Below are 23,849 nucleotides of genomic sequence, written 5' to 3' on the forward strand. Positions count from 1 at the left end.
AACTCCCGCACGTGTTGTAACTAACTCCATTAGCTCCTTCTCCCATTTCTGTTATTCTTTCTGTTATTCCGTTGCTCTCTGTTTTGGGTATTTGATTTCAGAGATGTATATAAGCTTGATGTATGTACAGATTCATTCAATACAGAATTTAGAGAAAGTTTCTTATCTCTTCTCTCAATTTCTCTCTCTGTTCTTCTTGTGTGTTCACACATCAGTTTCTTCCTTTATTTCTATTCTGTTATAGAGGAAATGATTGTTAAGTCAATGTTAATATTAGTTTCTGCACTACCAGTTGATCAAATTAACATCAGTAGGGGCTAGAGAGACTCTGGAGGTTTCAAATATTAATAGCTTCGCTGTGTTTTTGTACTGTATATAGGCAGGAGAATTGTTTACTTGTTTGTGCCCGTGTTTGGTGAAAGTAACTGTGGGTGGCAATGTGTATTGTTGAGTTTTGGGAAAATTTTCTTCGAGTACCATCTACTTTAAAAAAAAAAAAAAAAAAAAAAAGATTTTGTGCTTATTGCCCGGAATGTCCAGCAATTTTGTGTACATTGTAGGTGTTATTAGTGTCACAAGTAGCAATGAGACGCTTTCAGAGTATTCCACGGTACTTAGCAACTCACGAGATGTGCTCAAATGGATATTTCATATAGCTAAGCGATTCTGTTCTATTGTGCTTTTGCCATTGACCATTCAAAAACCCTTGGCTTGCTTAGCAATGCTTAGTTCCATTGCTATTTGTGATAGAATATAGTTGTCACATGTTCGCAATTGTCACTTGATGGTTGCACATTGCAACATGCCAACATGCTTTACGTAACCCTTGTGCCCAGTTACAATTTGATCTTCAGAAAGTAAATTTATGGCTTTAAAATATTAGTCAAAACCACTGAAATGCCGATGTTTCATATCCAAAGACATCAATAGGCACCAGTTGCTCAGAAGTCAGATCATACTTAACAGCACTGATGATAATAATATAGGACTACAACTTCAAAAAAAATAACAAAGGTGGAAAAAAAAAAAAACTAACTGCTAATGACAATGAATGCAACCCTGCAACATCAATAACAGAGTCAAGCTTCATGTTTAAAACCCATGATATTAGTAGGATTCCCACGCAAGTTTCTCAAAACTCATGGGCTGAATGGTAGCTACACTTGACTCAAACCAACCTAGTTTCTCAATGAGTTTCCTGACTAGGTAACCTGCCAAGTAAGAAATGCCGGAGGCCCCGATCCCAATAGAAAGGTAGTAAAGTATAGTTGTTATATAAATGCTCCACTTGGACGGCTTTTGGGTGTAAGCTTTCACTATGGCAAGTACTGTGATGCATAAAAGGCCAGCTGCTGCAGCTACTGCGAGCTTAAGGTTTCTGTTGTCACTCTGATAAAATGAGAAGCCATAGACCACAGGAGGCACCAAACCAAAAAAAAGGAATGATAATATGGCGACTGAGGCATGGAGAACAAAATTCCTTTTCTGTCCCAGCAATTCTTGATACCGATCCACTTGTTCATCTGTTTTGTTCAAGACCACTGTAGATTGATCATTCTTCAATTCTTGAAGCTGTAAGTTTATAGTATTAGTTCAAGAACAGTAATGTTAAGGCTATTTTAACAGAAACAAGTTCCATACCACAAAACATAGTTTAAATTATCGTCTAAATTTAAGTCATTCTGAACAACCTTTATAAAAAAAATCTAATTAATGATTTTTAATTTGATAATTTATTGAATTATCTCTAGTTCAATTTACTTCAAGATTTGGAAATATCTGCATGTATTTTCAGAGACATTACTGCAACTATTGTGTTTAGGCTAATACATAACCAATATATGGCATGGCATAGCAATATGTTGCAACCTAGTGAATTTAGATTAGATCCATCTGACAAAATAGATATTCCCACATAATGAATTTAGAATTGAAATTGGTAATTAATTTTGATGAAACTTTATCTTAAATAGTCACTTGATTGATTTAATGAGTAATTGATTGCACTTAGGGAGCATAGCTTAGTCTCTGCTATTTGTAATTCCATAGAGGGTGAAGGGGTTCTAGTTGGGTGGAATGGAAGACTGAAACAAAACAGCTACATTATGATACAATGTCTATTTACTGATGAATCTTGACTGGTATAGCAGTGGTTAAGTGTAGTGGCTTGAAAGAAGAAGATTTGAAGGAGTCCTAGTATGATGTTCAGCTGTCCAGCAATGCTATACTGATTTTATCTTCAAACTGTTTATATCAGTGTAAATTGATTTGAAAGTCGTGGCCTAGTGACATCATATACCTTTCTTTAATTATACATTATACATTATACATAAATTTTGGCCTAGTCAATATATGCAATATCTCTTTATACATTATGCAATACTGATTGTATATAAAGAGATATTGCATACATTGATCTGCTATCTGTCTCCCTTTCTTTATTTATTTTTTATTTTTTTGTTCCTACAGGTTGGATTTGCAAAATATGCTTCATAGAATATAGCTATCTGATACAGAGTTCAATGGGATTTCATGGCATGAATTCTTGGAGAAGCAAGTTCATAAAATAAAAATAATGAAATGATGATTCTGTATGAATTGATGCATTTGTGAGACTTTAAATTAAGTTATAAAAACAAAGGGCAAAAAGAGAGGTTTTGACAAAAAGTAAAGAAGTAAAAAAACTCACATTGTGACCAATGAGAAAAACTCCAGTGATCAATTCTGGATTAAAGTACCGGGAGAGCTTTAAGGTACTATGTTTAAAATATATTTTAAATATAAGCTTGGACATGTGTTTATCTAAGGCATTAATACGTGTGTATTTTTGTAAGAGTTGCTATAATTTATTTTGTTCGTAGCAAATCCTTGCCCTAAATAAAATTTAAAAAAAAAGAAAAAGAAGAAGAAAAAAAAAAAAAAGATAACCCTGTGGGCTCCTTAAATGAGCTTTTATTGTATGATCATGGACTTTTTATGAGTTTGGGTTGGATAAGTTTACTAGTTTTATGAAAGTCTTTTGTGTGTGTGTATATATATATTGTTTGGTACGGAAATTTTTGTTCCAATTGGCAAACTGGAATGAACATTGAAAATATCTTTCTTGAAAATCTATCGGTAAAAAATGAATTTAAATTCTGAATATTTTTGTTGAAAATATAAATATTAATGTGTCAGTAGAGCTATAAAGTTCTTGATAATTATAGAACTGTACATGTTTAAGAACTGAATAATTATAAACTTATATTTAGGTTGAAAGTGCAGGATTTTATCTCTTGGATCTACTAACGCATCAAGTATAGAAACCTTTTTCACGTGAAAAGAGTCAAAGACCTAACTAATGTTCATCATTCTTAGGTTTCTATACTTGATGTGCTAGTTGATCCAAGAGACGTAAAACCCTGCACTTTCTTAAGAGTTTGAACTTGTATGTATAATTTTTTGCTTACGATTTTACTATAATGAATATTCTTTTATTTCAAGTAAAGATACATATAATATATTTTTTTTGTTAATATAGGCAAGATTCATATTCAACTTTATTATTTAACGATAATAATCTTAATTAATTAATTTATTTTTTTTGAGAGACATAATAATCTTTATTAGTTGAATTAACCGAAACAGCTTCTTTATATTTACCTAACATACAAAAAATATCTTTCTCAAAAAAAGAAAAAACACATACAAAAAAATGGACCAACCAGTCATGAAAATTGCTAGTAAAATGGAGGAGAGAAGAAATGTTGGTTAGTTTAAGAAAGTTGTACAGATATTGTATCTAACAAAATGATAGGGCATTAGAGGTTTTACACCACTTGTGTTAGATAAAACGAGATTGATGGGATGGTTTATTCGTCCACTAGCCCCTCTTCTGGACAAGGAGGTTGCTTGAGTGAGTTGTGCCAGGTCCATCAATTATTATTATTTTTTTGGATGAGATGGTGTCATATCGTTATCAAATAATACAGCTAGCATGAAACATGTAAATAAAGTTTGTACAACAAGTCCAGAATGTGTTAAAAGATACCTATAGGTTTGCGAAATTCGAAGCATGATGGCCAGGAGTTCCTAGTTTTATGTAATATAGAAGAATTTTCAATGGACAAATTTTTGCTCTCAATCTTGACGCATACCATCTAGTCATTTTTTAATCTATGATATTTACTTAGTTTTTTCTTTTTTGGTAGAAACATTGACTTAGTTTTACCATAGCTTTTTATTGTACTTGATATTCTCTCCCTCATGCCGGTTATGTTAGGCCATTTGCTTAGCTTTAGCTCTTCCATTCTCATTTTTCAAGAACCTCATAGAATCTAATTCTCCAAAACTTCTCTTTTCTGCTTATTTTATTTTATTTTTTTAAATCAAATTCTCCAAAACTTCTCAATGGAGAGACTAAGTGACCTTTGTCCACAAGGGCAGAGCCAGGGGGGGTCGAGGGGGGTAGTCGCCCCCCTTGGTCCGCCCAAAAAATACCTTTAGTTATTTTGTTATTTTCCAAATATTTATTGGTTATATTAATTACTATCCAGTTATATTTGTAGATAAACTTCTGTTTTGTTGTACCTGACGTTTATTACTACTGCTAAACGTTTTAACTATTTATTTTAATCATTGGACTTGATCAGTTAAACTCACAAAATAGTCAATCAACCTTTTTTGTTTAGTAACTTGGCTTTTAAATTGGCCTACATGTTAAAAAGGTCAATTAATTTATCATCTATAGATTGTTTTAAAGGGAGGGGTAAATTGTCTTTCTTGCTTTTTTTTTTTTATTGTTATAGTTTTGACACTTTTATATTGAGTTAATCTCACAGTTTATTTTGAGTATATTGATTAATTTCTTGAATTGTAGATAAATATATTGATTAATCTCTTCAATTGATTTTTATTTAATATGAATTGATTATTATTTATTTATATATTATATAGTTGTTTATTTATTTTAATAATATAGACTAATATTTTTTAGATTAATTTTGTTTTCTATCATAACCTTGCCCCCTTTAAACTAAAATCTTGGCTTTGCCACTGTTTGTCCACAACAAATTTCTTCTCCTTGAAAAATGAAAATATAAGAAAATAAAGAAATTGCTAATATTTTCACTACCATGAATTGTATTTTATTAAAAGCCATTATCAAGCATAACTTTCAAGGAAGATGCTAAGTCATTTTTTAATGCTTGGCATACCTTGACTTCAAATGTCCAATCCTTTGCCTTAATCTCCAGTCTTGCAGCTTCTAAAAAAAGAGACCCCTAGCTCTTGCAAAGAACATAATTTGCTCCTCATCTCCAGTCTTGCAGCTTCTATAAAAAGAGACCCCTAGCTCTAGCAAAGAACGTAATTAGCACTCCCATCATTTTGTTCACTCCTACTAGCCGTTATATATAACCATTAAATTTTCATTATCTTCTTTCATACCAAGGAAACCCTAGGCCTTAATATATCAGCCTTCTCTATAAAATGGAGGATGAGAGAGTTGAGAAGTTGAACCAGGCTGCGAGAATTGAGAGGTTGAACCAGGCTGCTCTAGAGGGGGATATTAATGATTTTTACGACTTGATTAAGGAGGATGTAAAACTTTTGGCGCACATTGATGAGCTACCATTTGTTGAAACTCCTTTGCACAAAGTTGCATCTGCTACGGAGACGCATATCCCATTCGCCATGGAGATGCTAAGATTAAAGCCCTCATTTGTCAGGAAGCTGAATCAAGATGGGCTTAGCCCCATTCACGTTGCTTTACTGAATGGGAAAACCCAGCTGGTGCGTTGGCTTCTAAAGGTTGATGGGGACCTTGTTCGTGTCAAAGGAAGGGAGGGTATGACTCCTTTGCATGATGCAGCAGCAACAGAGGATCTCCTTGATCTATTGGTCGAATTTCTAAAAATCTGTCCTGATTCTATTGAAGATGTGACGATTAGAAATGAGACTGCTTTACATGTTGCGGTAAAATGCAAAATGCTAGAGGCTTTTAAACACTTGGTGGAATGGCTCCGACAAAACAAGTCTAAAAATACCATGTTATGGAAGAGGAAAATACTGAACTGGAAGGATGAGGATGGCAACACTGTGTTGCACGTTGCCGTATCTACAAATCAGCCCGAGGCAAGCTCTCTCCTTTTCTCAAGCATTTACTAACCTGAAATTTGAGTTGTGAATGATCTGAAGCAAGTGTCCTAGCCATTGCTATCCGGTATCCAATGATCAAAACCATAAATACATGTCAAAGATTTTAGAGCAATGCTAATTATACAATATTTTTTACAACATATTTCAAAATTGACAAATTGAAATTTGTTTCTCATATATATATGGATACATACATACATCATTTTGATGTTTACCATTTAAAACTAGCCACCTGAATGTTATGAAAAAATTTTGCCAAAGAAAAAGTTGAGGGTATAGATTAATTTGAGTATTTTGGCAACAGGTTTCTATTTTTTAAGAACCAAACCACTATATTATTTTGGCAAAAAAGTCGTGGGTTAGATTTTGATGCTTGTTTTGGGATCAAAAATATTTATTCTTAAAAGAATTAGGAGTTTTAGATAATAAAATATAAGTTCATTTGTTTTTTTAACACAATAATTATTACAATGGGGAAGGATGGATTTGAATCTTAATTTTTTCCATTGGAAAAAAAAAAAATACCAATTATAAAATATTAATAAAATAAATAAAGTTTCATTTTTTTTTTTATCATGACATATATAATTTTTCATTGTATGATTTTATTTTAATCACAAATAATCTTCACTCAAAATAAAATAAAAATTTTGTTAGAAATTGTGAAATATTTGTTTTCCATGTAATTATGCCATGTAAGTGAAGGATCAACCATATTATCTTGTTATTCTCTTTTCTCAAGTATATATGTTTGAAAATTATTCATTTTTTATTAGTAGATAATTTTTTTAATCAAGGTTACTATTTTTTACAAATTTATTTTATTTTTTGTATTTAGTTAATATCAAATTAGTTACGACATTATTGCAGTTGAACTCTGGTTAGATCTCAAAACTATCAACCTCTCCATTTTACAATTCTTTCAAAGATTTATGTTTTTTTAGACCTTCACTACAAAAAACGCGCTTTGGAGCTGCGTTTTTTAAAAACGCAGCTTCAGTATACTGTTTGAGCTGTGTTTTTTAAAAACGCAGCTTCAGGATACTGTTTGAGCTGCGTTTTAGAAAAACGCAACTCCACCATTGGACGTATAGCTGCGTTTACTAAAAAAACGCAGCTCTAGACCCATCCAGGAAATTTTTTTTTTTTTTTTTTCAATATTTCCTAAAGCTGCGTTTAACAAACGCAGCTTAAACTGATATAGAGCTGCGTTTTATTAAACGCAGCTTAAAAACGTCTGGAGCTGCGTTTAATCAAACGCAGCTTTATATAAATGTATAGAGAGCTGTCTGGAACTGCGTTTGATTAAACGCAGCTCTATAAGGCTGGGTTTGGATCCAGCTTTTTGCGTTTGCGTTTACGTTTCTTCACTACTCTTTTTTTTTTTTTTTTTTTTTTTTTCTGCTGCTGCGCACTCATTTAGGGAACAACGGCTACTGTTCATGTGAACAGTAGCCGGTAATTGTTGACTTCTCAGTCTTTTTATTAGTTCTGTGGGTCCCGTGAACAGTGTACGGAACCCACAAATCTCACTTTTAAGTAATTTTTTCATTAAAATTGGGTCCCATAATACTATTTACACATTTAAAAATTATTTTGCTACAGTGTTTTCAGTTTTCAGTTTTCAGTTTCAGCAAAATAAATTATATCCAAACAGACCCTAAATGTATAGAGCTGCGTTTGGTTAAACGCAGCTCCAGATATGTTTAAGTTGCGTTTAATCAAACGCAGCTCTAGAATTGCTATAAAATTAAAAAAAAAAAAAAAACCCCTAAATCTCAACACAATTGATCCGAAACCCTTGAAAAATCACTCTCAGCTCTCTCAACCTAGCTCCCCGATCTCTAATCTGGCCGCCGTGCCCGCACAACCTCTCGCCGCCGTGCACTCAACCAACCCACAAGCCTCACGCCTTTTAGCCTCCCTCGTCAATCGGTAAGCTCTCTCTCTCTCTCTCTCTCTCTCTCTTTCTCTCTCATAGATCCTCTCTCTCAATACCCATGTTTCTGTTTCTCTGTTTTCATTGACACCCTTCAGGAAAAATTTGATCTTTTTGTGCTGCATATTTGTTTTCTCCGATGGGATTTAGATCTGTGTGATTTAAAGGTATTTTTTTGATTTGCTAAATTGTGTAGTATGGTTTAATGGGTACTAATTTATGTTGGGTTTATTATTGTTTCTCGTTTTTGGATTGGTATAGGTGAGGATTCAATTGGGTCAGGGATCAGCAGGCTCGGTAGCGAGGAACATGCTTAAGGAGGAGGGCTTTGGTGCCTTTTACAAGGTTTGGTTCTACAAAATAATAAAAAGTTTGGATTTTTATACAATATGATCTGTTTATCTCAGCTATAAAGACATGTATGTGTTTTCAAGTATCGAACTTGGTTTTTGTTATTCAAGATCTGTATTAAAAAAATGGATCTTTACAATGATTTAGTTGAGGATTTAAATTTATCATATAGTGTGTACATTAGGGTGATATCCTCATTATTTTCAAATGAGCTATATGGTTTGGATTGTGTTAAGTATTTGCCCGTTGTTTAGTTTGGTGTATGAATTTATGTAGAGGGTGCTTGTTTAAATGTCAGAATAAGAGGCTAAAGTATCAAATTGTTTATGTAATATGCTTTAGATTTTATATAATTTCGTTGATTTTAATTTATGGTTTTTGTGTGATAAGAAACAAATAGGATTGGATTTTGATGTAATGACAAGTACTTTTTATCCAAATGATGATTTTTAATGTTCAAAGTTTGGAGTCAGATAACATCATAACACTATTTGCTTACCAATTTTTTCAAACCTCACACAAGTAGAGCCCTATCTATTGTCAAACTATTGTTGTTTTGCTCTCGCTGCATATGTTCTTAGGTCCACTCTGCCATCTTTTTCTTAAGTGTATTATGAATGGCTTTCATTTGTACTAATAAGAGAAGTATGATAACCAAGTTTTATATGTATTATTTTAGGTGCATCATCAATTCCTTATTAGAGTGTCTCAAATTCTTTTTTCGATATCGTGTTTGTGTGTTACAGCATTGTCTATATGTACTACTGTTGGAGATATGGCTCACAAACTTGCATACTTTGTGCCTGGTAAGCTCTAATTTTTATGTCAACTTGGGGTGAGAATCATATGCTCAGTATAGTGAAAAAAAACTGAATAAAGGTGGATAGCAGCCTTATATGACATGATATTCTTGGTCAATAAAACAATAGCATAAACAAATCTCAATAGAAGACCATCAAAACACTACAAAAAATATTAGAGCACCTCAAAATTCTGTTTAAGTATAAAGATAAACAACATGCTATGGCAATGCATTGTGTGGGATAATATTGTCACCAAGCTTATCAAGTGCTTTGACTAGAGTCAAGGTGGTTGAGCGATGAGGCATGGATTTGTTGATTTTTTTTTTAAAGAGATAGTTTTAATATATGGCATCCGCTCTTGATGATTGTTTTTATTGAATTCTTAAATTAGTTACGCTTAAGGCAAACAACTGATTTTTATACATAGTTGGGGTCTTCAAAAATTATCAACAAACTCAAGAACAATAAAAAAAATCCACCAGTCTTTTTTTACTTTTATTTTTTTGGTGAATTAGGTAGAACATGTAACTTTCCCCCAAAGTTTAACCAACACAAACCTGAAAAGAAAGATGTTTTATTTATCTTACTCAAATACTTTAAGGTGTTTCCCTACTTCTTTCAGATCTTTTGGTGCAATAGGGCGGTGCCACCTCTTTGGAATTTTATGCTATAGATGCCAACTTATCCAAAAGTTAATTGACTCAAATAAGCCTCAATTTTTATTTTATTTTTTGGGGGTGGGGAACCCTTTAGCGTTGGCTAGAACTTGTACTCAACAGCCAAGGATTGCACACCCTCTAATGAAAGCATCTTAAAAATCAACCAAATAGTTGCTATGTCACTTGAATTTCCATTCTTTTACATTTTGCATGAATTGTCTGATTTGTTGATCAAACTTTTGACTTTCCTGTTCCATGGGTCAAAATTTTGCATTAATATTCTGTTTAGTTGACAGTTCTGTGACTCTTCATTTCAGTTAGTTTAATTCAGTTATTAGTATTTATTGGTGTGCACCACAATTTTAACAGACTGTCAACATTATTTTGATGTGTGTGTGTGTGTCTAAGCTATAAAGTTTTAGTGTATTATATCATATTTATTGGTTTTGCAGATTCGATGTCAGTCTGGAATCTTCTTAGAGAGTTCCAAATCAGGAAAGTTCACATGTCTGTTGTCCTTAATGAATATGGTGGAACTGAGGGAGTGTTTGATGTGGATGCAAACACTTCGATGTGGATGCAAACACTTCTATTGATTAGCTTTCTGAAGATTTAAACGTCAAAATGCCTGAGGTATATTACAACTCTATTGATTTAAATTATTATTCTGAAAAGTAAAATGTCAGGGGTACATTATTCTTTTTTAAATGCTAAATTCTTTTTCTTGGTCTGCATTATAAAGTATCAGTGCCCATGCCTATTCCCTCCTGGTTTCTCTAGTCCAACTACAATTGGTTGAAGGAATCTATCTAGTCCAGCCATTTCTTTGTGGTAGTTCACCTGTTTAACCATTATTTATGAATTTGTTACTAATAGTTGTAACAATTGTTTCTCTAATTTTTAAAGATATATTCTTTTGGAAATGTCTAGTTGAAATGAGAATATTAAGAAGGATAAGTGAAAGTACAAGGAAAAATAGGATTTAAAATGAAGAAATATGCTTAAAGATAGGGATGGCCCCTATTGATAATGAAAATATTTTTTTGATAAATCTGTTGATAATGAAACTTTTTCCAATGGCTTTGTGTTGACTCCAACCAATCCTAGGTGTTGATTCCTAGGTTTCTATAGGGCTTGGTGCTGATTTTAAGCAAACCTAGGTGTTGATTTGTAGGAATTATATCTGATTGATGATGAATTGACACTGTTCCCTTCTCTAATAGCTCTTATGTCTTGATAACTTGAAATACAATAGGAGATGATAAAGTGAAATTCACACCTTTATTTTTAAAGCCTTTTTAGATGATAAAGTTAGTGCCTCCCTTTTTGAAACTGAATATTTTTGCTTTTCACAGATAGTATCTTGGTAAATCCTTAGTCCTACCTTGTCTGACTGTCAACAATCTTGGTAAAATTGTGTCTTCAATAATTCAATCTTGATTGGTTTTAATATTTTTTTTTTGTTATTATTATTTTTTTATAGGATTTTTTGTTATTATTATTGAAATTTGAGTATGTGATGGTTGATGGGTTTTAATGAGTATGGTCTGGTTAGTATGTGATGCATTTTATTTAATGTTATAACGTATAAATTATTGTTATTGGGTCTGATCATAATAGGGATCACCAAACTTCCAATTAACTTAAGAAAAAACATAGGAGAGATTTTGTTAAAGTGGAAATGACAAAAACAACTTCAGCCGTGGTTACCTACCTGGAGCACCATACACACACACACGCCACACTCCTAACTCTAACTCGAGCTCAGTTGATGTTTTATTTTCTTAGGAATTTAAATTCAGAATGAGGACAATAATGTTTGTGACTCATTGTTTATAAAATGAGTTATGTTTGCAAAGGAAGATGATACTGAGGAGCAAAAAATGGCAATGAAAGTATTGTGATTAGGCAATATTGGGATTGGGCTGGAAAAAAAAACTATAGCTGCGTTTTCTACAAAAAAACGCAGCTATAGGCAAAAATCTATGGGAGGCTGTAGCCGTGTTTCTAAAAACGCAGCCCAAAGCAGGTCTATAGCCGCATTTTTTATAAAAACGCAGCTATAGGTCTCAGCTTATGGGTTGTGTAAAAAACGCAGCCATAGGGTGTAGAAAACGCAGCTATAGACCCGGTTTGGGCTGCGTTTTTAGAAACGCAGCTCTAGGTCCCCGCAGGGGGCTATGGCCTCGCTGCATAGGCTGTGTTTGGAAACGTAACTATAAAAACGCAGCTATAGCCTATAGCTGCGTTTTTTATAGGCTATAGCTGCGTTTTTCAAATGCAGCTATAGCCCTCTTTTTTTGTAGTGCTTGCTCTCATATTAGCATTTGTAGCAAATAAAGTAAAAAAATCATATAATATGGATACAAAATTAATGTGACTTTTCTTTTTCCCATTCAACTTCAAAGATCAACGTTAGCTAACTTCACGGGAAATCCAACAAAAATTAAAAGATGAGGAAAATTAAAGATAGAAAGAAAATGAACTACATAAAGGTTTATCAAGAGATTAAATGAGAATTTAAAAATAAAACAAAATGAAACAAACTTTTTGAGTTATTTGATTATCTTCAAATAGGGCAAATTACAGATTACCCACGTCCATATGTGATTTGACCTGAATTTAAGTTGCCTACTTATAGTTTAAAAATTGGCACTTTATCCACTTAAGGTAAGTTCTATAACCCACCTCATTTATTTTTTCCTTAAAACATAAGATGAGGATGATGAGAGATGTGGTGATGGAAATAGAAACAGTGGTTCTTCTTTGTCCATTTGCTTCTCTCCAATTTCTTTGTTATTTATTTATTATTTTTTTATGGGGTTTTAATTTTCTTGCAAAGAGTTTGGAATGATTTGTCTGAATTTTGAAGTTTGTGACAGAGTAACGGTAGAGATGGTTTTGTGGTTTTCCTTTGAATACTGGGGGCTTTTGAAAACTTGGATTGTTTTCTTATTTTGCAGCTGCGATTTCTTATCTTCTCACGGTGGGGTTGTGGAGCTTTGATTTCTTGTCTTGTTTTTAATTTTGCTTGATCTAGCTACAGAGTTGTTGTGTATACAGATTGTTACTGGTCTCTTTTTTGTTTTACCTCTTAATTGTATACAACTCATAACTTGTAGCTTTAGAAGGAAATTTTCCTTACGAGTAGGTAAAAACACTTGTAGCAACTTAAAACTGAAAACTGAAAACACGGTAGTAAAATAATTTTTAAATGTGTAAAAAGTACCGTGGGACCAATTTTTCATATTTTTAATGCGTAAACATTGCTGATACAGTATATGAACAGTGCTGCTACAGTATATAAACAGTAATTTTTGTCTCTGCACAGTAAATTTACTGTTCACGCGCTGAAAAAAAAAAAAAAAAAAAAAAAGACGGAAACGTGAAATGAAAACGTGAACGTTAGTTTTAGCTGAAACCAAACGCTCACTTAGAGTTTATATTGTTCTATTGAAGTTCATGAGCCCAAGTTTCTAAATTTTTACAAATGCTACTTTTTGATCTTTTTTTCTTTGATTTTGTTATGTTTTATTATTTATTTTTTTATTTTTTTATGTTTGAATGGAAAAAGTAATAAGGTGGGGGCAATGTGATAATTTTTAAATCATAGATAGATAACTTAAATTCAGGTCAAACCATGTATGAGTAATCTGTAATTTGCCCAAAAGAAAATAATCTGACCATGTAACTGTATGTCTTAACAAATAATTTATCCTTTGTTGCATTTTTGGTACGAGTAGCTGACTTTAGACTTTAAAGCTGAAAGGAAAATAAAAGTTCATTTTGTATAATTAGGAAATTTCAGTAACCTTCTTTAAAATAATTTCAAACATATTATACAAGAATAAAAAAATATAAGATAATATAGTTAATCCTTAAAATACTATAAGATAATATTTTTTTTTAATTTAAAAATATCTCTTCCTCTACTGGCGGAGCCAGGGGGAGCCATGGGCCCCCAGCTTTTTAAAATTTTCCTTAGAGTAGGATAAAACACTTGTAGCTTTAGAAGAAAATTTGCATACTGCCCCCTTGAAATTTTCGAATTTTGCCTCTCAAAAGGTAAAATTTAGATCAAGAGACTAAGAGTGCGTTTGGGAAGCGCAAAACGTTTGCGTTTCAGATTTTTTTTTTTTTTTCCCAACAGTAACTTTTTGACTTTTCTTCTGTGAATAGTGTTCTAGTGCACTGTTTATGGGTCCCACAAATTACACTTTTCAGCAATTTTTTCATTAAAAATGAATCCTACGGTACTATTCACACATTTAAGAATTATTTTGTTACAATATTTTTTAGTTTTCAGTTTTCAACTGTATCACCCTAATTGTCTTCTAAAAAAAAAATCATAAGATTACTTTAGCTTCTGAAATTTTTAAGCAGTCTAGAAATCCCAAAGAACTAAAGTTGGTACCAAAAGAATAAAATTAAATTAATGCAAATAAGTACTATCCATATAATGGCCCATTCACCTTGGCCCCCTGGCTGTCCAAACACTAAGAGCATTCACATCAGCTCGTATAAATTTATCATCTATTTTACATCGAAAAAACTACATTTTCTATTTTACACATCTATTTTTACAAATTACCCACATCAATTAATCTATTATACATCATATTTTATATAAATAATATTTTTATATTCTTTTTTTAATATTATTTTACCTACTGTTTCTTTTTCCAATACATCCTTTTATTTCTTCTTTCTTTCTTTTTCTTTTATCTCTGCCGTTTCCTCTTTCTCTTCTTCCTCTTCTTTCTTCTTCTTTCTCTCATGGTCAAAACCCAGAGGCACCAGAGCAAGGACTCCATCAACACCACAGCCATCACAAGCACCACAACACCTCTCTAATCCACCAATCTCCGTCAACCCAGAAGCACCATCACAAGCACTCCATCAACACCGATCTCCGTCAACCCATCACAAGAACTCCATCAACATCGATCTCCAATAAAATCGAACTCCATCAACATCGGTCTCCATCAACCCATCACCGATCTCCATCAACACCGATCTCCATTAAAACCGATCTCCATCAACACCGATCTCCATTAAAACCGATCTCCATCAACACCGATCTCCATCAACCCATCACCAATCTCCATCAACACCGATCCAAATCGCCTCTCCAATCCACAATCTACAATCACCGATCACTGATCAAACGATTTTGTTCTAGTGGTTGATTTTGTTGTTGATTTTGTGGTTGATTTTTGATGTTTGTAGTTGATTTTTGATTTTGTGTCTGTGGGAGTGTGAATCAGAACAAGAAAGAACATGATGAGGGATGGTTAGTTGTGCAGATGGAGAAGAGAGAGAAAAAAAGGAGCGAATCAGAAATTATTAAAATATTGTATACACGAGCTACATGATTATACAAGACTTTGGAGCACTAATGTACAGCAATTTTGAGACAAAATGTGTAAAAATGGAGGTTTTTTCCTATTATACAAGAGTTTCCACCCACTGATGTGGATGCTCTAACAAGTAACAAAACCTAAATTACTCCTTTAATATATTCCAAATCGCCAGAGAAAAAAAAAAAAAAAAATCCCAAAACAAATCTGTCTAGTTACTGTGTTTGTAGTGGACGTGCTCCTTTCCGTCGCCAATCAAATAACCGTGAATCCGTGGGTCTGTGTTTTTTATTATTATTTATAATCTACTGCTACAGAGTATAGACTAATGGTAAAAAAGTTAATGCATTTGGATTAACAAAAGGGATGGTGTCAACTATATATCAAGACTTGAATAATTCACATTGATGAAATTAGTGACGGTGTATCAGACTACATTATGCAGGCTGTGAGGCTGTCACTAGATTCTGGTGTTGATGTAAATGTCAAGAATTTAATGGGTGACACAGCAGGGGACATCTTGGTAAAACGACAAGAAGAAGAAGTAGAGTACAGCAGCAGCAGCAGGGAGATCAGTGAAATGTTACAGCGTGCTGAAGTTACTAAATGTGCACGTTACCTACGTTCCATAGTCTTATCTCTCGAGGAAAGACGATTATTCCAGGTTGATAGATGGGCGAAAATATCGGACGACAGGCGCAATGTGGTTTTGGTGGTTGCTACGTTGCTTATGACAGTGACTTATCAAGGACTACTGAGCCCTCCAGGGGGACTTTGGCAAGATGACTACAATCCAGGAAGCAATCTGCCCAATGCTACAATATCATATTACAGAGATTTCAATGAAACTGCTCCTCTTGAAAACACTGCAGGGACAGCCATTGGCCTTAGACTTTACTTTTTTTCGGTATTCCTGATAACAAATACTTGACATTTATGCTCTCATACACAATAGTTCTTCTCGTCATTCCATCCGGGTATGTTATACTCCGCGCAGCCCTTGGCTCCCTCTCTCTCTGCTATATTGTTTCGATGGCAGTCATATTCCCGGTTTATTTTACATATACCTATGCTTTAACCCTTATGATTCTGTTTTCTGTTATTTACGCACTATCTATATCTGCAATACGATCGACGCTGCATGTCTCTGTGCTGATTCATTCATGGAAGAAGAATTGATGGGAAAATGAAAATAAAGCCAAGCTTGGACCTGAATGCAATTGGAAATGTGTGCGTCAAGGTTTATTTTTACTTTATAGGTGTAAAATAAAGCTTTTGTTTCTAAGGACATAATTGAGGTACGGGTACGACCCAATGTAATCCTCGAATGTTGTTTATATTTCAATAAAGTTGTCCAATTGCCATCGGATTATTTATATAAGTTATGAATTTTTTAAGAATTTGTTATCAAATTTGTAATCTAAATGTTGTTACATTTATGGCTTTAATTAGCATGAGCAAAGTAGTCTTTGCACTTAATTAAATAATTTCTGGTAATTGTCATTGATTGTTCTTATATTCCAAATCCCCTTTGGCCCTTTAAAGAATAAACTTTTTATTTTATTATTATTATTATTTTTTGAGAAACAAACACACACACATAAAGGAGATGGAAGGAAGTTCTAACACAAAAGCACATGACAACTCCACTAAAAAATTATGCTAACTCTTTAGGGAGGGTCTTTAAAGAATAAGCTAACGGTGAGTTTGTGGCTGATTTTTTTTTTTTTTTGGAAAGCAAATACATTATATTTTAGTATTAATTATTAAATAAACTTAGTGATAATATAATTTATGAGTTGGCTATGGAGAAGATTGGGTCCTCTATACTTTAAAATTTTATATAATAATAAATATATAAATAAATAATGAAAGGAAAAGGTTTGGAGATGAATTTTTCAAAATTTTTTTTTTGAGAGAAATGAATTTTTCAAATTCTTCATTGATTAAAAGTGAATTTTAAAAATATAATAGTTGGATTGCATGTTTATTATTGTAGGGACACGATTATTTAACGGCCCGGGAGTGACGTTGGGCTCGTACAAAAAAGATCCCTCACAATATGATTTGTAGAGAGTGGGCTTAAAAGGCCTGCCTTTGATCACTGGGCGATGGTCTGGTCCTGATTTTTAGGGGGACTAATGTAAAAAAGGGGTTCAGCCAGGACATCCAAGCCCTACAGCTTCGTAGCCTGAGGGATTGGACTCCTCGGACTTGGTCCGAGGAGCATTAAGGTCTTCCCCCGGTTACCCGGCGGTGGGTTTTTTGTGGTGTGCATACATCATTAAGGTGTTTTCACCCCTGGAGTATTTCTCCTGGAGGTGGGATGGGAGGCTCTACTTTTTGGCCATTTTTTCCAGCCCCTCATTCCTGATTACTCTACCTTTTCTTTTATATTAGCCTACGTTTGCTGTCTTTCGTCCACGTGTAGGGTCAACCTTTCCAAGACTGATATTTGTCTCGTCAGTCTAATCCCAGAATCGTTGGGGGTGGTCGAAAAAGCCGAAGAATCCGGTTCTGTTAGGTGCAGAGTCTTATCTGGGAAGGGTAGTAAGGGCAGCTTTCCCGAGATATTTTAGGCTTTCTTTCAAGTTTGTTCCTATCCCTTTTTTACCCCTCTTCTTAATGGAGCTTTTGGGTCTGCCGAGGACTGAACTGTCCTCGGTTGCATCTCCGGGCCATTTTGTGCTTTATATTATTGGGCTTGGGCCATAGCCTTCTTCGGCTTGGGTCTTTGGATTCCCCATGAGTAAGTGGGCCTGGCCCATAAATTATCGGGCCCCACAATAGCCCCTCAAAACCCTGCTGTCCGACCTCCTGGTTGGAGAGGGGGGTTTTGGTAATACCAAGCCTTTATTATGGCTCATTTAATTCAGCCTTTGACCGGCGTTGGCGATTCTTCGCCTGCCCAGGAAATGTACCGGTCTACGAGATGTTCCTCTTAATTTGTTCACGATGCGCTCATGCCGTTTGGTTATCCGGAGCGTATCTTTAATAGTTTCCTTTCACGAGACCCCTCATTTAATGGTTACTGATGGTGTGGGGGAGCGGAACGGGCATATTCTTGTTGGCGGATCTCCTTGGAGATCTGAACACATTAAGTACCCTCTTCTTCGTCCCTCATATAAAGAGAAAAAACAAGAGTTGGTTCTCTCATACCTGAATCCCTTAGATTCCTCCCAGAGTTTACTTTTACCCTCTGGCTATACCTTAACCTGTAATACGTTCACCATAGTAATAAGCAATGAAGAAACCATTCCCCTCCCAAAAACACCATGTTCTAGTAAAGCTCGAAATGGCTCGATCAGGGCAAGGATGGCGGAGACTCAAGATTTGTCTCACCTTCCTTTTAGCCAAAATCCGAAGCAGGGACTCGTCACGTCTCACTTTTGGCGTGACTGAGTCGAGGACACCCATTATCAGTTCCACCCGCTCTCTCATGAGCATATCTAACATGGCGCCAGTGTGTTAGGAGTCAGGACCGGGGCAGAGACTAAGTGCCCCTGCTTCTTCTTCTCTTCGTTCACTGGCGCCTCCTTTTGCCTCTCTTTCTTCTTCTTTCCACCACCAGATCCATCCTGGTGCTTTTCCTTCTCCCTCTTTTGCTCCTTTTTCTTCCTTTTCATCTCTTCCCTCTTTTTCTCCTCCTTCTTTTCATTCATCTCCTCCATCTTCCTCATTCATCTCCTCCATCTTCTTCTTCCTTCTCCTTCATCTTTTTCTAAAGAAGGTTCTTCTCTCAATATGGGCGATACTGAGGCAAAGATTGGAGAGACTTTGAAGACGAGTTTAAAAGACACCTGACTGTTTTCTTATCTGTATTGCTGATGTTATCGTTGTTTCGGCAGTTCACCTTTTGTATAGGCTTGTTTAAGCCCCTCTTTGTACGTTGTAATACATTTTTATATTAATAAAAATTGTTATCATTTTACTTCGCATGTTATATCTCTATGTTTCCAAAATGATGATGCAATGCATAGACATACAGTCTTGTAAATTCTTTTTATTTTTAAACCGTGACCGACGTCTAGGACCAAAGTTCCAGTCAATAAAAAGATCTTGCTCTGTGTTTATAAAAATAATCCTGCTCAATAATACTGAATCGAACAAATGATACTTAGGGCTGAAATTCCCATTAGGCAGGAACATAAAGGATATTATGATGAGCTTACTGAATCGGCCGAGCACAAAACTGGCGACCTTAGAGTACAATACTTGGGTCCTTAACCCCTTATCAAAGGGAAAGGCGTTTTTACGAAATTGTAAGTGCTGTTCGGCACAAAAATATAGCATTTGAATCAATGACAATTAGGGCCAAAATACTTGCTAAGAAATAGGTGTAACCATAACTTTAATAGAGTTGTTTGGCACAACAATGCCGACCTGTGAAGAATGATACTTTCCCCAAAACTAGCCGAGATGAGAACTGAGTGCTCGATGCAGTGTAGGAAGTAACCCTCCGAAGACATATCACCCGCAAAATGAACAGCCCCCTTAGGCTACTGAACAGTGGGACGTTTCGCCATCATCTTACACTCTTACTGGCCTTAACCGTTTACAGTATTTGAGCCGAGGACTTTCCCCATAGGCTTGAGTCCGAGGACCATGCAAGGCCTTGGTTTTGTCCAAAACTTATAGTTTTTTCTTTGCGTACTTGGTTTCCCCATAGGCTTGAGTCCGAGGACCGTGCAAGGCCTTGGTTCTGTCCAAAACTTATAGTTTTTTCTGTGTACTTGGTTTCCCCATAGGCTTGAGTCCGAGGACCATGCAAGGCCTTGGTTCTGTCCAAAACTTATAGTTTTTTCTGTGTACTTGGTTTCCCCATAGACTTGAGTCCGAGGACCATGCAAGGCCTTGGTTCTGTCCAAAACTTATAGTTTTTTCTGTGTACTTGGTTTCCCCATAGACTTGAGTCCGAGGACCATGCAAGGCCTTGGTTCTGTCCAAAACTTATAGTTTTTTCTTTGCGTACTTGGTTTCCCCATAGGCTTGAGTCCGAGGACCATGCAAGGCCTTGGTTCTGTCCAAAACTTATAGTTTTTTCTTTGCGTACTTGGTTTCCCCATAGGCTTGAGTCCGAGGACCATGCAAGGCCTTGGTTCTGTCCAAAACTTATAGTTTTTTCTGTGTACTTGGTTTCCCCATAGGCTTGAGTCCGAGGACCATACAAGGCCTTGGTTCTGTCCAAAACTTATAGTTTTTTCTTTGCGTACTTGGTTTCCCCATAGGCTTGAGTCCGAGGACCATGCAAGGCCTTGGTTCTGTCCAAAACTTATAGTTTTTTCTTTGCGTACTTGGTTTCCCCATAGGCTTGAGTCCGAGGACCATGCAAGGCCTTAGTTCTGTCCAAAACTTATAGTTTTTTCTGTGTACTTTTTTGTACTTATTTGCTTTTTCGCAGGTTAGCCCCTTGCCCGTGGCGGGGAGAGTTGGCTTGAGGCCGGAAGCCCCTAGAGCTGCTCGTGCCGTTGGCACTGCAGGACGTAGCCCTTGGCCGAAGTTTATGTCGGAACAGCAGCTGCATGTCACCGGAGGCGGGGGAAAAACCCGCGAATTTCTGCTTGCTAGAGAGTTGACTCAAACGCCACCTGTGCCAACGCGCAAGCCTTCCCACAGACGGCACCAATTGTAGGGACACGATTATTTAACGGCCCGGGAGTGACGTTGGGCTCGTACAAAAAAGATCCCTCACAATATGATTTGTAGAGAGTGGGCTTAAAAGGCCTGCCTTTGATCACTGGGCGATGGTCTGGTCCTGATTTTTAGGGGGACTAATGTAAAAAAGGGGTTCAGCCAGGACATCCAAGCCCTACAGCTTCGTAGCCTGAGGGATTGGACTCCTCGGACTTGGTCCGAGGAGCATTAAGGTCTTCCCCCGGTTACCCGGCGGTGGGTTTTTTGTGGTGTGCATACATCATTAAGGTGTTTTCACCCCTGGAGTATTTCTCCTGGAGGTGGGATGGGAGGCTTTACTTTTTGGCCATTTTTTCCAGCCCCTCATTCCTGATTACTCTACCTTTTCTTTTATATTAGCCTACGTTTGCTGTCTTTCGTCCACGTGTAGGGTCAACCTTTCCAAGACTGATATTTGTCCCGTCAGTCTAATCCCAGAATCGTTGGGGGTGGTCGAAAAAGCTGAAGAATCCGGTTCTGTTAGGTGCAGAGTCTTATCTGGGAAGGGTAGTAAGGGCAGCTTTCCCGAGATATTTTAGGCTTTCTTTCAAGTTTGTTCCTATCCCTTTTTTACCCCTCTTCTTAATGGAGCTTTTGGGTCTGCCGAGGACTGAACTGTCCTCGGCTGCATCTCCGGGCCATTTTGTGCTTTATATTATTGGGCTTGGGCCATAGCCTTCTTCGGCTTGGGCCTTTGGATTCCCCATGAGCAAGTGGGCCTGGCCCATAAATTATCGGGCCCTACAATTATGTTCATAACTCACATGCCAAGAAATAGTTAAATTAAAAAGATGGCCAATTATGTTAAATTAAGACATTAGCAAAATTTCTCTGTTTCGATGTAATCACCAAGTTTTAGTTACAATCCACACTACATATGAAAAACCATTAATGATAATGGGACTTTTTTTTGCTGTGATAGCTCTTCCTATCTTAGCTATCTTTTATATTTGTTTTATTTACTTCTTTTGTGTCCTCTAGTCTCTAATGACTATTGTGTCTGAAATATTGCACCCCCCAAAAAAAAAAAAAAAAACCATCTCCTAAAAACAAGTACACAGAAGCATCAAGGTGAGAAGAATAGTTAAAGAGTTTTTTTAACTGACAAGACTCGAAACAAAGAGCCCAGGAGATTTCCTTGAAAAGACCCTCCACCAATACAAGGACATCAAAACCCAAATAACCAATGACAGCCCATGTTTAGACTTTATATAATATATGTCCAAAATATCCAACCCCACAAACAAACATTAAACCCAACCCAATCAATCTGATCGTGAATCAATAATCTCCATGCAAGTACCTATTAAAAAAAGACATTTCACTTTCACTTCACTATACTACTATTATATAAGAGCATCTTCAGTAGAATATCTAAATTTTTATATTATTTGGAGAATAAATAGTAACTTTTACTTTTTAACTACTCATTTTTTTCAAATACACTTTCAACAGATTCTCTAACAGCTACACATCTTCCAACATTTTTTTATTCAACATCTAATTATTACAATAGGAAAAAAGCATTCGTTAAGTGAACGGTAGCTCAATAAAAATTGATGTTTATAAATAAATAAAAATTGATATTAATGTATTAAATAATAATACTAAAGTAGACCTTAAATAAATAGTCCTAATCATTATACTTGTAGTAGTGTTATGATTTGTGGGCAGAGCATACAAATTGAGTAAGTATTAAATAGTTATAACGTTATATTTAAAAAAAAAAAAAGGGGTGGATTTGGAATTTTCGATTGAAGTTTACTGGGTTGTCAGTGACTTTGTCACTGCTTGTCAATTGCCAAGCACACAAAACAACAAAAGTTGAAGATTAAAATAAAAAGAAACATAAGGGGTAGAATAAGAAGACGAAACATACGTCTGAGCAGACGGAGGAGGAGGAGAAGAAGAAACAGCAATAGAGGTTGAAGAGAAGATCGCCAAATGGGTTGCTTGAGGCAACGTGGTGGCTACAACGGCACTATGTTAATGACGGCAGTGACCCAAGAATAAACACTATTTCCAATATTCATCTCTTCTTGTCATTAATCGACAGACATTCAGTAGTACTCCTGAATGTCTGTAGTAGACAGAAATTACAGGAATGTGAATATGGAAATTGAACTCCCTTTTCAGTAGCACTCCTCTTTTCAGACTTCACGTGATGTACTGATAACTCACCTTTTTTTTTTTTTAATTTTTAATTTTTTTAATCATCTTAAACCATTGGTCGGATCGAATTTTATGGGTTTTTAACCTATGAACCGGCTACCCGAACCGACTAGTCAGGTTTTATGAGAGAGAAACCCGAATCCGGTCGGTTTGGTCGGGTCTTTTACCCGACAGCCCTATGCAGCTTCTATAAAAAGAGACCCCTAGCTCTTGCAAAGAACATAATTTGCTCCTCATTTCCAGTCTTGCAGCTTCTATAAAAAGAGACCCCTAGCTCTAGCAAAGACTATAATTAGTACTCCCATCATTTTGTTCACTCCTGCTAGCCGTTATATAAAGCCTCATTATCTTCTTTCATACCAAGGAAACCCTAGGCCTTAATATATCGGCCTTCTCTATAAAATGGAGGGTGAGAGAGTTGAGAAGTTGAACCAGGCTGCGAGAATTGAGAGGTTGAACCAGGCTGCTCTAGGGGGGGATATTAATGATTTTTACAACTTGATTAAGGAGGATGTAAAACTTTTGGAGCACATCGATGAGCTACCATTTGTTGAAACTCCTTTGCACAAAGTTGCATCTGCTACGGAGACGCATATCCCATTCGCCATGGAGATGCTAAGATTAAAGCCCTCATTTGTCAGGAAGCTGAATCCAGATGGGCTTAGCCCCATTCACGTTGCTTTACTGAATGGGAAAACCCAGCTGGTGCGTAGGCTTCTAAAGGTTGATGGGGACCTTGTTCGTATCAAAGGAA

General features: G+C 35.6%; 2 protein-coding genes and 1 long non-coding RNA gene across 9 annotated transcripts in view; 2 read left to right on the forward strand and 1 right to left on the reverse strand.

Moving 5' to 3' along the window:
• Window positions 1-23,849, forward strand: part of LOC126699130 (ankyrin repeat-containing protein BDA1-like) — a 95,961-nt gene that overhangs the window by 66,200 nt on the left and 5,912 nt on the right. Inside the window, exon 3 of one of the 4 annotated variants that reach the window (XM_050396765.1) lies at window positions 15,915-16,570. The exons of 1 other annotated variant lie outside the window; for it this stretch is intronic. In XM_050396765.1, coding sequence (XP_050252722.1) covers window positions 15,915-16,181 — 267 coding nt within the window. In that variant the 3' untranslated portion in view covers window positions 16,182-16,570. Of the gene's footprint in view, window positions 1-15,914; window positions 16,571-23,849 lie in introns of those variants that run through there. 2 more of the 4 variants (XM_050396764.1, XM_050396763.1) reach the window with 2 other exon arrangements.
• The window catches only part of LOC126699125 (membrane protein of ER body 1-like), a 68,050-nt gene continuing 45,243 nt past the window's right edge, over window positions 1,043-23,849 (reverse strand). The window contains exon 18 of one of the 3 annotated variants that reach the window (XM_050396716.1): window positions 1,043-1,572. In XM_050396716.1, the coding sequence (XP_050252673.1) occupies window positions 1,108-1,572 (465 nt within the window). In that variant the 3' untranslated portion in view covers window positions 1,043-1,107. The remainder of the gene's footprint in view (window positions 1,573-23,849) is intronic. The other 2 variants (XM_050396715.1, XM_050396714.1) reach the window with 2 other exon arrangements.
• LOC126699133 (uncharacterized) lies at window positions 7,837-13,079 on the forward strand. Of its 2 annotated transcripts, XR_007646691.1 has the most exons (5): window positions 7,837-8,073; window positions 8,339-8,422; window positions 9,175-9,234; window positions 10,343-10,523; window positions 12,854-13,079. It is a non-coding gene; the product is annotated as an uncharacterized LOC126699133 (long non-coding RNA). The 2 variants fall into 2 exon arrangements; XR_007646692.1 differs by lacking the exon at window positions 12,854-13,079 and having other exon boundaries at window positions 7,855-8,073; window positions 10,343-10,967.

The sequence above is a fragment of the Quercus robur genome, chromosome 9 (genome assembly GCF_932294415.1).
Source record: "Quercus robur chromosome 9, dhQueRobu3.1, whole genome shotgun sequence".
In the NCBI taxonomy this organism is placed as follows: Eukaryota; Viridiplantae; Streptophyta; class Magnoliopsida; order Fagales; family Fagaceae; genus Quercus; species Quercus robur.